Source organism: Gadus chalcogrammus, chromosome 19 (assembly GCF_026213295.1).
Source record: "Gadus chalcogrammus isolate NIFS_2021 chromosome 19, NIFS_Gcha_1.0, whole genome shotgun sequence".
Lineage (NCBI taxonomy): Eukaryota > Metazoa > Chordata > Actinopteri > Gadiformes > Gadidae > Gadus > Gadus chalcogrammus.
Genome location: NC_079430.1, coordinates 3427429 through 3440070, shown reverse-complemented (window position 1 = coordinate 3440070; position 12642 = coordinate 3427429). Strand labels below are relative to the sequence as shown.

At 44.6% G+C, this 12642-nt stretch overlaps 3 protein-coding genes across 7 annotated transcripts in view; 2 read left to right on the top strand and 1 right to left on the bottom strand.

Moving 5' to 3' along the window:
• The window catches only part of si:dkey-88l16.3 (low-density lipoprotein receptor-related protein 2), a 33391-nt gene extending 32929 nt beyond the window's left edge, over positions 1–462 (top strand). For all 5 annotated transcript variants that reach the window (XM_056578351.1, XM_056578350.1, XM_056578349.1 and 2 more), the window contains exon 48: positions 107–462. In XM_056578351.1, the coding sequence (XP_056434326.1) occupies positions 107–187 (81 nt within the window). In that variant the 3' untranslated portion in view covers positions 188–462. The remainder of the gene's footprint in view (positions 1–106) is intronic.
• A 479-nt stretch (positions 463–941) lies between these two features.
• On the top strand, positions 942–6126 carry LOC130372369 (fibropellin-1-like). Its single transcript, XM_056578347.1, has 5 exons — positions 942–1152; positions 2449–2683; positions 3598–3734; positions 4167–4224; positions 5263–6126. Exons 2-4 carry the CDS (start codon positions 2531–2533, stop codon positions 4204–4206), a joined length of 330 nt encoding a protein of 109 aa, XP_056434322.1. The 5' UTR covers positions 942–1152; positions 2449–2530; the 3' UTR covers positions 4207–4224; positions 5263–6126.
• Positions 6127–9308: 3182 nt separating this feature from the next.
• On the bottom strand, positions 9309–11084 carry cldn23.2 (claudin 23.2). Its single transcript, XM_056578346.1, has one exon. It carries the CDS (start codon positions 10949–10951, stop codon positions 10136–10138), a length of 816 nt encoding a protein of 271 aa, XP_056434321.1. The 5' UTR covers positions 10952–11084; the 3' UTR covers positions 9309–10135.
• Positions 11085–12642: the final 1558 nt, after the last annotated feature.

Below are 12642 nucleotides of genomic sequence, written 5' to 3'. Positions count from 1 at the left end.
AGAAATAGATGCACAGAGTTAAAGATGAATTGCCTAGAAATTTTTTGAATGTACCACAGAGTTCTTCATAAATTTAGATGCATTGTTGCGTTGTTGATCTCTGCAGGATCTGGACTCCCCCGTGGACCCGGTGGAGAATGGCACGCCAGCAGAACCAGACAAAGAACCCCCTGGGCCCCAACCCTAAGGACTAGTAACTTAAGACTGTCCAGACTCCTGGATGAACCGGCCACATGTGACATTATAGTGCATTATACCCTTTTTAAATGGACATTTGACTCGACCGTGTAATCATGAAATAATTCAAAAATACATGTAAATACTCAACGTTCTTACCATGGCTGGACATTATTCAAATATTGGTTGCCTCAATGAGTCATCTGCTTTGACTTTGGACATGCTTGGGCAATTTATTTGGGTGTGTCATAGCTTGATATCTTTACTAATAAACATGCTGCTGAAACCAGACTCTCCTCTTTGCTTCTCGTCCACAACAGAAGGTATTCCATTGGCTAGACTGGTCACCTTTGTCCAAACAGCTGACCTAGTTCCAAGACAAATAAAGTTGCTCTCATCAGTCAGTCCCAAAGGGTTTCACATGCCCCAAATTAAGACACCAGGATGAATTCTCCAACCCTGAGGGAAGGTAAAATAAATCCTGTAACTGAGTTAACGCTCCTATGGACCAGATCAGAATGGGTTTCCTCCGAGCAGTGGCTGACCTCAATATGAAAGAAGCCACACATTCTTGTTCCTTCTTGCCAAATCACTGTGTGTAATGTTGTTCAACAAGTTACCTACTGTAGATGTAAAGTTCCTTGGATGTATCCACCCACCACCATGCTAGAACAATAGTTGGGCAACAGTCTTATCTCTAGAGACTGCGTTTGTTTGCAGACTCCTTTGGGATATGCTTCCTAAATCACTGGAACAGAGTTGAAACGGCATGTAAGGGCATGACCAGGTCCAGGTAGTGGGAGGGGTGTGTGAACGGGGGAGGCAGCTCTTCAAAACCTGGTGTTGGGTTCCCCTTCCATTGTACTCCGATTCCTCTAGAGGAGACAGAAACCCACCTCTGCTCCCACACCCTGACAACAGACCAGTTGAGAGGCCGCCCTGAGAGACAACTCTAGCCTGCAAAAGTCTTCTTTGGTGAGTTGACTGCAGTGTGTGCGTTTCGGAGCTCTCCCGTGTTCTACAGCCATATCTGGCTGCCTGTGTAGACTTGTCATAGAACAAAAGCCTACCAGATCAGTTCCTCATTTTGGTTTCATGTCTTCGTAAGCTGACCTGAATGCTGTTGAAACTGAGTTTGGAGAATATGCCTTGCTCGTATGTACCGATTTGTTTAATACATTTTTAAATAGTTAGCTTCTACCTGTGATGTCCATGTGTCCTTCAGAAGCGGTGAAGGAATGTGTTCAAACTCGCATCCCCTAGAACGCCTCCTAGATTCAAACGTTGTGGAACTCTATTTCAAACACAAACTTTAAATGAGGGAGAACATGTGATTGTATGACAAGGTAAATTCTAAATGTTGTATTTCATAATATTAGTAATAGCTTGGATGTGTTGTAGGCCCTTGAGGTCCTCGAGTAGGTGATATTAATGTAGGCAGATCAGGCCAGGTTAACAAAGTGAAGGGACTCCACTTCTAGAAACGCATGACTTTATTTTTCACAGTTTATTGCATCTAAAAGTTTTTTGCAGACCTACTAAACAAAGAAGCATCAAATCTTTCCAGACAAGTCTAGTTTGGGTGGATGCTGTGCTCACTACCAGAGCCAACCAGTTCCGTTGTGGTTACTAGAGTATGGGCGTGTACATGAACACAATGAAATAGGGTCCCACCTTGTCATGTAATTACTCCATTGAGACGTGGTACAAGGACTGGTTGAACCATTTAAAAAAAAACATCCCGGGGGGGGGGGGGGGATTAGTTGATACCTGGGCAAGAGGGAACCGTAACCTGTTATCCTGCGAGGGATTAATGTACCAATTTAAAGGAGGGGTCACTGAGGGGATCTGTTGATGGGCCATTTGATGTTGGAGACAGACAACAGGGAGCAGAAGAACAAGAGGAACAGAATACACAAAAAGGAACATGACGTGGGTGACGCCCCGGTGGCTCAATATAGAGCGCGTACAATATAGGCTGTCCTGAACGCTGAAAAATGAACTCAACGTGGGGGACAGAGGCGGGCACTGGTAGGGAGGGATGTGTGGACAGGGATCTGTCGTTGGGCTGTCTTCGGGGGGAAGGGCCATTTGATGCTAACACCAACCCCTCAGTGGCTCCTTTGATCAATGGCTTAAAGAACAAAATAGGGTAAGAGGCAGGGAGGAGAACAGGATGGAGCAAAACAATATCTAACTGTCTAACAATTAATACAATGAGACCCTGAGACCATTGATCAACCTCATAGTTTTCTATCTTTTATTCTATAGGTAGTGCCTTCCCAACCATTCTCTAAACCCAGCCATCCCACCTTCCACCTCCTGGTCCATCCATCCATCCGTCAGGTCCCCCATGGCAAACTCCATAGCCCCCTTTTTCCTGCCCCGAGTGGTGGACCTCAGCCTGCCCCCCTGTGGAGAGACGCAGTGCAATGGGAGGGGAACTTGCAAGGACCCCATGGCAGGAGGAGGAGGAAGCTTCTGTGACTGCATGCTAGGATACAAGGTAGGACGGGATTGTGGCCTGTCTGCATAGGACATGCTGTGCGCTCTGATCTCCATGCATGCAAATCAAACGCTATTCTGGTTCAGCGGGTATGCATACACGCCATTGGATGGCAACCGGGGATGTTTGGGAAATGATGTGAATGAAAGGCTTCTATCGAAAATCACAAGGAACTGGTATCAACCAGTGTGCCCTGGGAAGGTCTAGCAGATATATTGTGGGGTTTAATACCTGACACGGGTAACAGGGATGTTGGGGAGGATTAAGTCCTGACGCAGGTAACAGTGATGTCAGAGGATTAAGTCCTGACACAGGTAACAGTGATGTCAGAGGATTAAGTCCTGACACAGGTAACAGTGATGTCAGAGGATTAAGTCCTGACACAGGTAACAGTGATGTCAGAGGATTAAGTCCTGACACAGGTAACAGTGATGTCAGAGGATTAAGTCCTGACACAGGTAACAGTGATGTCAGAGGATTAAGTCCTGAACAGGTAACAGTGATGTCAGAGGATTAAGTCCTGACACAGGTAACAGTGATGTCGGAGAGGATTAAGTCCTGACACAGATAACAGGGATGTCAGAGGATTAAGTCCTGACACAGGTATCAGTGATGTCAGAGGATTAAGTCCTGACACAGGTAACAGTGATGTCAGAGGATTAAGTCCTGACACAGGTAACAGTGATGTCAGAGAGGATTAAGTACTGACACAGGTTTGTGATGTCACAGGATTAAGACCTGAAACCGGTTAGTGATGATCCCACAGTGAAAACATTAACGTTGGAACTCATTTGTTTATCTTGACCTGCAGTCATTGACTGACAGATGATTTATGATGATCGATGGAGGATGATTGGTGGATGTATTTGGGAAGTGGATACTTGTGGTTCTGATGTGCCATCCCATAATCCCAGGGGGATAGGTGCGAGGACACGGTGAACGATTCCCTGAGTGTGTCCCTGACCCTCGGGGTTCTGGCCTTCATCGTGGGATTCATCCTCATCGCCTTCCTCGTCGCCAAGATCCGACAGAGGCAGAAGAAGAGGAAGAGGTCGGTACTGGGAGCGCAATGTGTGGCATGGGTGCACTATAATGTATATATTAATATATAGAATATAGATATTATGGGTGTACTGTGTGGGTATTATGGGTACTGTATTGATATTATGGCGCAATGTATCGATATTATGTGTATACTGTATGTGTGTACTACTATATCGATATTATGGGTGTATTGTATGTGTGCATTACTATATGGGTGCACTACTATACGTGTGTACTGTTTTTGTGTACTTTATGAGTGTACTACTATGTGTGTTTACTACTATATGGATGTACTGTAGGTCTGTACTACTAGGGTGTACTGCATGTGTGTACTACTATATGGGTATTATGGTGGACTCTGTGTGTTTGCCTCTTGGGGCTGCTCCTTACATCGTTCACGTGAATCTTGATTTTTTTGAATGTGCGTTTTCATCCACAGGTCAGAGTTAATAACCAGGGGATACCGGGTGGATGTGTGACCGGGAGGTCTGAGCACGGTAGGCAGGAGATGACACGCTAAATAAATTGGTCCTCATTTTAGATTTTGGGTACATTTGGTCTAATGTAGTGGTGGTATAAATCCTTCCGCTGATGTGAGGTAAATCATTATGCTGCCATTCACACTGATAAATACTACGTCATGTCACGTGACTGGTTGTCAAGCCTCACTCGGAAGAACACCAGTTAAGGATGCTAGTAGTCACGCAGCCGTTGGCAACGTTCTATATGGACACTGCCGGAGGACGTCTGTTCATACCACATAAGGACTAACGCGTATATGAACCCAACGAGGGACTGCTTCTCCGTCCATCCCCAGTGTCTACAAGCCGACATTCTCCATCAAAACGCCCCTTATCCCTAACTACTTCTTGATCACATATGCATCTGAATTAAGTCGCTTTGGATAAAAGTGTCTGAACAATTATAAAAGATCATTAAAACTACAGATGCTCCGATTGATCAGACGCCGATCAATCTGAGCATCTCTAGTAACCCCAAAGCGCGGATCAAAAAGCTGTATAGATGGCAAAGGAGGCAGTTTTACGTTCAGTGCTGTTTACTGAGAACTTGCATAACTTGTGCACTTTACCCTCTTATACAACAGTATGCATGCAGGGTCTAATGGGGTTCAAAGACTTCACCATCTTCAATCGAAAAGCTGTATCCTGTCAGCATCACTATGCTAGCACCTGAATCAGTCTTTCCCCACCAGTTTTGAGTAAGAGCCCAGTTTTGAGAGCCAGAGCTTGCAGAGCAGGGTTGTTGTTGTCCTGCCTCCGGTCGCCAGTAGGCGGCTGTGTTCAGCTAATGTTAATGAGACAACTTCATAAAGCAGAACCGACTCAAACTATCACACGGAGAAGGGCAGATATCGCACTCATGTTTAGTCAACTGTTCCTTCATGTTAATTGTGTAACAACTAATTATTTAAGGGTGAGGGGGTTATGAAATCACATATATAGTGTTGTGCTTAACTGCTGAATCAGGTGGTGCATACATTGTGTTCACATAGTCGTCTTATTCTTTATGCACAGATGCGCAGCGTGGACCAGAACAATTCACAACGATCACAAAACTGACTGAAGATCATTGAGACCTGACCGATGAAAACCACCAACATATAACATTAATGCTGTAATACCGATCACTATGACCATTGTTACTTTTCTTTACATGCAGCCAACTGTGTTTTCGCCTTACCATGATGTGTAGTATTTATCAGACATGCAAAGGCTTTGTAAGCAAGGTAGATGTGTGTCCTAAACTAGTTCCTTGCATTGTATTTGCATCCCATCATATTTAACAGGAGTCAATACTTGAAAAACCAGTTCGTCTTCATTTAACATGAGGTCTCCTGGGATTGGCTGGAGCTAGCTGGGAACTAGGGGACCGTCTGATTGGTCCGCGCAGTTATGAAATATTTTTCATGTTTAACAAAAAACATTTCACTTTATTGATCACTTACCTTCCGTTAAATGTCCTTTATAGTTAATTTAGCTATTTAGTGGTTCTGTGCTAAACTAGCTGTAGGCTATAAAACATATGTTTATGCTTTTATACATTATTCAATGCTCTATTTAGTTTTTGTATTTCCCATTAAAATATTCCTCAGTAAGGATTATATCTGTTGGTCCTTTTATTTGAATGCAAACATGACAATAAAATGCCTTGATTTGAAAGACGTGTTTAACATTGTACAACAGCTCTTATTTTAACAGCTTGGATTAGTGCTGGTATTTTGACTGTTTAGCGCTAGTGTTTCTTGAGCAACTCATATTTTCAATGACTTGTCTTTCATGTACAGACTCTGTAGTGTTGGAATAAAATGCAAAATTTGCAGTTTTTGATTGTAAAAGAATGTGGCTGATGGTGTTCAAATCATCAGTATCAGTGTCAAGTATCAGTGTTTACTAAATAATGAAACTTGACACAAAGAACAACTAAACCTATTTATTAGCCATTTACATGAGCTGAATACTCTACTCTTTGATATACACAGACTAGAACCCCTCAACCTGCAGTTTTATCGTGCTCTGATTATAGATTGAGGGATTGGAATATATCTCTGCAGTGTTTGTGCCTGTCCCACCAGCCAGTGAAGCCTCACCCCTCTAAGGTGTGAGAGAAGTCCAGTTCTCACAGCACTGCTTTGTTCAGACCCGGGGTGAGGTGGCTCTGTCAGAGGACTCAGTGAACCAGTAGGCCTGCATTGCATGCATACTTGGAGCGTTGTTCCAACAGTGTCTCGGAAGATATGGCATGTACACAACTCCTGCAGTGCAGATATTTACAAACCCCTTCCTGTGCTGGTCCACGTTGTCGGGGAGATGAAGGGCTTTGTGTTAACGTTAGACCTGAATCTATCCCTCGTTAGGTTAACGTTGTTTCTGGCTTAATTAATGTGTGTGTGTGTGTGTGTGTGTGTGTGTGTGTGTGTGTGTGTGTGTGTGTGTGTGTGTGTGTGTGTGTGTGTGTGTGTGTGTGTGTGTGTGTGTGTGTGTGTGCAGGGCCGTCGGACTGCGGGGACAAAGGGGACAGTTGTGGGGGGGCCCAAGGCAGAGGGGGGGCCCATGACCAAAAAATATATATATATATATATATTTTCACCCCCCCCCCGTCAACAATCGCTCCGAACCCCCCCCCCCCCCCCCCGGACCCCCCGTCAACAATTGCTCCAGACCCCCCCCCCCCCCCCCCCCCCCCCGTCAACAAACTGGCGCAGGGGGCCCATCAGTAGCTATAGTATAGGGGCCCAGGATTTGGTGCTACGGCCCTGTGTGTGTGTGTGTGTGTGTGTGTGTGTGTGTGTGTGTGTGTGTGTGTGTGTGTGTGTGTGTGTGTGTGTGTGTGTGTGTGTGTGTGTGTGTGTGTGTGTGCAACCCAGTCACTAAAATGTACTGTAACTCCTTTGTAATATAACTCCCCTAAACATTTGTGCCTCTTCTTTTCTATAGGCCTGCGTCACAGTTTGGGAAGTGCAATACTTTGATACAGATTCTGCATTAAAATGTGTTTTGATAGCAGTTAGAAATAGTTATAAATGTGGCTTTTATCGTCATAATCTTCGTACAGTGATTGTGTCTGATTAGTCAGTTAAATTGCTTGTGGTGTTTTTCCTGCTCATTTGGGGTTCTGAGGGACTATAGTCGGGTTAGGCTATATTCTGTCTCAGAATTATTAAATGTATTCATTGTATGAAAAACAGGATATATGCGTGCGTATTACAGAAGATTAATAATGGCCAAGGTCATAAACACGCTCATATGAATATATACAATAACTGGGGGGCAAGGAGATTCAGAACAAAAGTCTTGTTCACTGCTCTACGTGTTTGAAAGACTTGTTGTGTAATCAAATATGTCATTTCAGTTATTTAAAAATGACAGAATATACCCTGATTATGAAAATGAAAGGCACAAACTAAAACGTGTATCAAAACACATTTAACATTTTGCTGAAACAATGTTGATATTGCATTTTCCACTGATAATCAAATGGCCTATCGAAAAGAAGAGGCCAAAGAAACGCAGGCCTCTGACCAATGTAGAACTATTAACGGGACACGTTTTCCACCTCGGACCAATGTAGCTATACCACATTGTGATGTGAGGCTGGGTTGGTGTGCGTGTGTGTGTGTGTGTGTGTGTACTTGTTAAATATAGGTGGCCGTCTCCTTGTACCTTTCAAACTTCTTGGTGAACAGGATAGGCAACATTTCAGTGACGTACGGAATTCCTTTTAGACGTGTATAGTTGGTTGTTATATAATTAGGGTTGAACGCTGTATACATTCTCTCTCAGTAATTGTTGGGCTGTAGGCCGGCTGTTCACTACCTGATGGTCTTGGATGATACATTTGATGTTTTGCTATGGAAGTACACGTTAGCATGGTCTTGGTAACAGACCCATTGGTCCCCTTGGTAACCAACCAGTGGTAAGGAAGTGTTTGAATTTGCTACACTTCCATCTGAAGTACTATGTGCACTCATACTTGATATCAAGGAGAATTTATGAAGTTCTATCTACAATTCATACATGTATGAATTGTAGATAGAACTTCATAAATTCTCCTTGATGTATGTATACGATGCGGTACATCCAATACATCAAGGCGATTAACCTTGCCAAAAAATACAATTTACAGTAATACTGCATTATCAACCCTCTGACTCGAATAAAAAATTAGCAAGTTATTAAATTATTATTCAAAAGTAATTCAAAGTTATTCAAATGTTATAAAATGTGTATATATTGTTGTTCAAATCTCCGGACTAGTATTGACTATCAAACATTTAAATGAAAGAAAAAGTTTGGCGTGGGGCCAAAGATCCTGGGGGCCTTCTTCAGAGGCACAACGGAGAGCATATTGACTGGATGCATCACTGCCTGGTACGGGAACTGCACTGCCCAAAGCCGCAAAATGCTGCAAAGGGTTGTGCGGACAGCTGAGAGGATCAGCGGATGTGAGCTTCCCTCCATCCAGGAAACCTACAAGGCCCGGTGTGTCAGGAAGGCCCTCCGAATCATTGGGGACCCCAGCCACCCCAACCAGAAACAGTTTGAGCTACTGCCGTCAGGGAGGCGGTACCGAAGCCTAAGGGCCAAAACCCAGAGGATGACAAACAGTTTTTTCCCCCAAGCAGTCAGGCTCCTTGAGAAACATACTTCCCCCAAACCATCCGCACGCCCACCACAACAACAGACTGGTATTTAACCATCCATTGTATTTGCACAGCATTTGTCTATTGCACAATAACCTGCTATCACTACCACTTGAACACCCTACACTTCACACTTTATTACACCTCATTACTTTTTAGTATTATTGGTGCTGCTACTTACTTATTTATTTTTATTCTTATTTTATATTTTTTTACTTCGTTTCTTTTCATATGGTTTCTTATCTGTATTTATTTGATCTTGTACTGTTGCTGCTATGTGAATGTTGAGGACCCAAGTCTCTTGTGTACTGTACAATAAGATGTAATAAAAGTGATTCTGATTCTGAAGAATGAGTCATGTGATGAGGAACTTCTTGCAGAGTTTTTAATGGAATTGATACAACACTTAATCCATAATCCAGGACTACAGTTCACTAGTCTTTAGGACAAGGCCTACAGTTCACTACTGTCAGTTAGGAATACAGTTCATTCGTTTTTTAGGACTACAGTTTACTAGAGTCTTTTAGGACTACAATTCACTGTCTTTAGGACTACAGTTGACTAGTCTTTAGGGACTAAAGTTCACTAGTCTTTTAGGACTACAGTTCAGTAGTCTTTAGGACTACAATTTTCTACAGTCTTTAAAGACTACAGTTTTCTACAGTCTGTCAGCAGTATAGTTTACTACAATCCTGTTTGTTAATCTACAATCTCAACGAGGAATGTAAAGTGCATATCAAAATAAAAGTATTGACAATGTACAAAAAATAGCTGCCAACAAATGTATCAGCTAACACCAGGACAACCTAACCTATATGTTCCTTCAAGATAAGGGCTTTTTACAAAAATCTATGTACAGCATCTAAAATCAAATACTTTTCGTAAGCTATTAAAAAAAAGTTAGTATTTGTTCTTCCATGTTCCGGATGTTAAGACAATATATTAGCCTACTACTACTTCTAGGTCTTTTACTTTAAGGTAATCTCGCTTTAACAACAGCGGATCAGTGTTTTATATCCATGCAACAGAGGATCGGACCTCATGCAGGTGAGGCTGGTCATTGGGGTTTGAACCCCGGACCACCTGCAATGACACCCATCCCAATACGTAGTCCTAATCATAACAGCCCAGAGTCCCGACTCCCGATCCCACAATACATATCTCAGGATACCAATGCTTCTTCGATTAACCTCCGACCCACTGCTGTGTCCGGGTCCGAGCATCTGCTCAGCGGGGTGCTCGTGTCTCTAGAGGTCCACGTCGTAGGGCCTGCTGGTGTTGGAGTATGGTGTGTGGACGGAGCGGGCCGGAGCGGGTTTGGCGCGCGGGAAGGACACGTCGTCGTCCCGGGAGTAAGCGACGCTGCTCGCGCTGCTCTTGGAGCTTGACAGACTGGGCACCTCCAAGCGCCTTGGCGGCGGGTTTTTCCGGTGTCGGAACTGCGAGTTCCTGACCTCGTCGGCCGGCCTCTCCCCCCGGTTCTTGCCGCCGCAGCAACGGCAAATCCCGATGAACATGACCAGCCCCGCGAGGACCTCGAATATGCCCCCGATGTAGCCAAGGATGATGCAGTAGCCCACCCGCACGTCGCTGGAGAGGCTCGAAACCGGGATCTCCTCCAGGATGTGCGTATACCACGCGATGGGGATGAGGGTCATGACGCCCGACAGGAAGATCAGCAGCCCGCCCAGGCCGGCCAGGGTCCAGCGTGGGGTCTCACGCCAGCAGCGGACCCCAGGGATAGCGACGGCCAGGCCGATGAGGGTGACGATGAGAGACGCCACCATCAGCCCCTGGGCCACCTCGATGATCTGCTCGTTGAAGTAGTCCGTGTCCTGCAGCCCGCAGCCCAGCTGGCTGGTTTCCGTTGCCCGGCAGATGTCCCAGATGCCCTGCTGGATGAACTCGTTCCTTGGGGTGTCCAGTATCCCGTGTATCGTGCGCCAGTTGGGGGCCACCGTGGCGACGAGGTTAAGGATCCAGCCGCACGGGGCAAGGACCATCCCGAAGATCAGGATCCCAGGGGTCCGCAGCGAGGTGCGGATCCATTCCTGGGACGGCATGGTGCTGGTGGTGCTGGTGGTGCAGGTGGTGCTGGTGTTGTGGTCCCTGAGTCGCTGCTTGGACGTTTTGCTGTGTGATCAGCGGTACAGTGAGCAGCGACAGACAATAGGAGTTGAGTTTCACTCAACTTCATTTGTACTTATAGAGTAGGCTACTTTGCTGAGGCGGAGTTTGCGGTGACGTCAGCTCGAAGGGGTTTCGGTCCGTCCTCATTGAAATCAAAAATACATGTTTCAAAACAAAAATAGATGTTTTTATCGTGAAAAGCAATGTGTAAGAAACGGCTGATGAAATGTGGCTTTGTTGAACTTCCACTATTGTCATTAAATATCAAATCAACACCCGATCAAAACATTACAAAGCAGTTGGGTTCTTGGTTTGAGTGACAGGTGCCAGTGAGAGGATGCATCGATCAGAATGCAGATCGGCAGGAACGACTGCATTTCTCTGGTGTCACTGGATTTAAATAGTTCACCTTCACACAGAAACCACCAGTCATTGTGACTATGTGTTCCACAACCTAACACTGATAGGCCTATCACTACCAAACGATATGTCAGTTAAATAATTTTTAATGCATGCAGTCGTTTCCCTTTAGCCTATAGGCCTACTTACAAAATGTCAAAATTACATAATTGACATTATTGACAGAAGTGTAGATATTTAGCAGTAAAAAAGTAAAGGCAATTATTGATATAAAGTCAAAATTCACACGTTATTTCTGCTTTTAGGTACAAATAGAACATTTGAGAAATTTCCAATTTGATACGGCCCACATCCCCTGGGACACCTCGAAGACGCAACGGTTTGTTTAATTTGGGCTAATTTTAGGTCGGTGGTTTCCTACCTTTGACATAAGAGTTACCACTAATTTCAAGACCTTTCACAGACAAAAGGTAAATATACAAATATACATGCACTGGCTGAGCAAAGAGTGCCAGTGCCCCCTTTACACGATTAGTAGCCTACTGCAAGAAGGCCGGATAGCGGTAGGCCTATATAGTGGAAAGAATAAATAAACAAACACTAAACATCAATGATTTTTAACATTAACTTTCAATTAACATTCCATTATGTATATAATCATGTAGGTTATTTGTTAGTCAGCTTTATAGTTTTTTTCAATTCAAGATTATTGTTATTTTGTTTACATAGGTTGAAACACAATTTAGGTTTGGGTAATGACTATGCGCAGAACCTATGCGCTAATTTCCCTGAGCTTCTGCGGACCATCAAAGTTAGATCTTTCTACCTCACGATTTAACCAAAGTTTGACCGAAAATTTGAGGGCAGGGCGGAATGGCCAGTTCGCCCCACCTCTTTACAACGGCCCAAGAAGTTGAAGGCACCTTCGCTCTGTAACCTCATAGTGCACTGAACGGCTTGAGAAACGTGAAAGAGACGCTGAAGGTCCCCTGAGGACATGCAGGATCAGAGAGAGCGTTCCCCCAGTTTTCCTCCCTGGCCAAGCTGCTCGGCGGCACTGTGAAGATTGTCCGTTCGGTCGCCAAGGATGGCTTAGGTTTCCATGCATCGGTCGCCATTCCTCACCAGGACCTTACCGAGGGGAGGCAGATGGGGGCTTCTCTGGACTAAGGTGGTGGTGGAGGGTGAGGTTTCATGTGGTTCTTTGCTCATCCTCAGACCATCTCTCTTTATCCGGGCCAGAGGACCCAGATCTGTCGGTTTG

Coding starts and splice junctions, on each gene's coding strand:
- LOC130372369 (XM_056578347.1), top strand. CDS start 2,531: ATGGCAAACTCCATAGCCCCCTTTTTCCTGCCCCGAGTGGTGGACCTC. Junction 2,684..3,597: donor ACTGCATGCTAGGATACAAG/GTAGGACGGGAT, acceptor CCATAATCCCAG/GGGGATAGGTGCGAGGACAC. Junction 3,735..4,166: donor AGGCAGAAGAAGAGGAAGAG/GTCGGTACTGGG, acceptor TTTCATCCACAG/GTCAGAGTTAATAACCAGGG.
- cldn23.2 (XM_056578346.1), bottom strand. CDS start 10,951: ATGCCGTCCCAGGAATGGATCCGCACCTCGCTGCGGACCCCTGGGATC.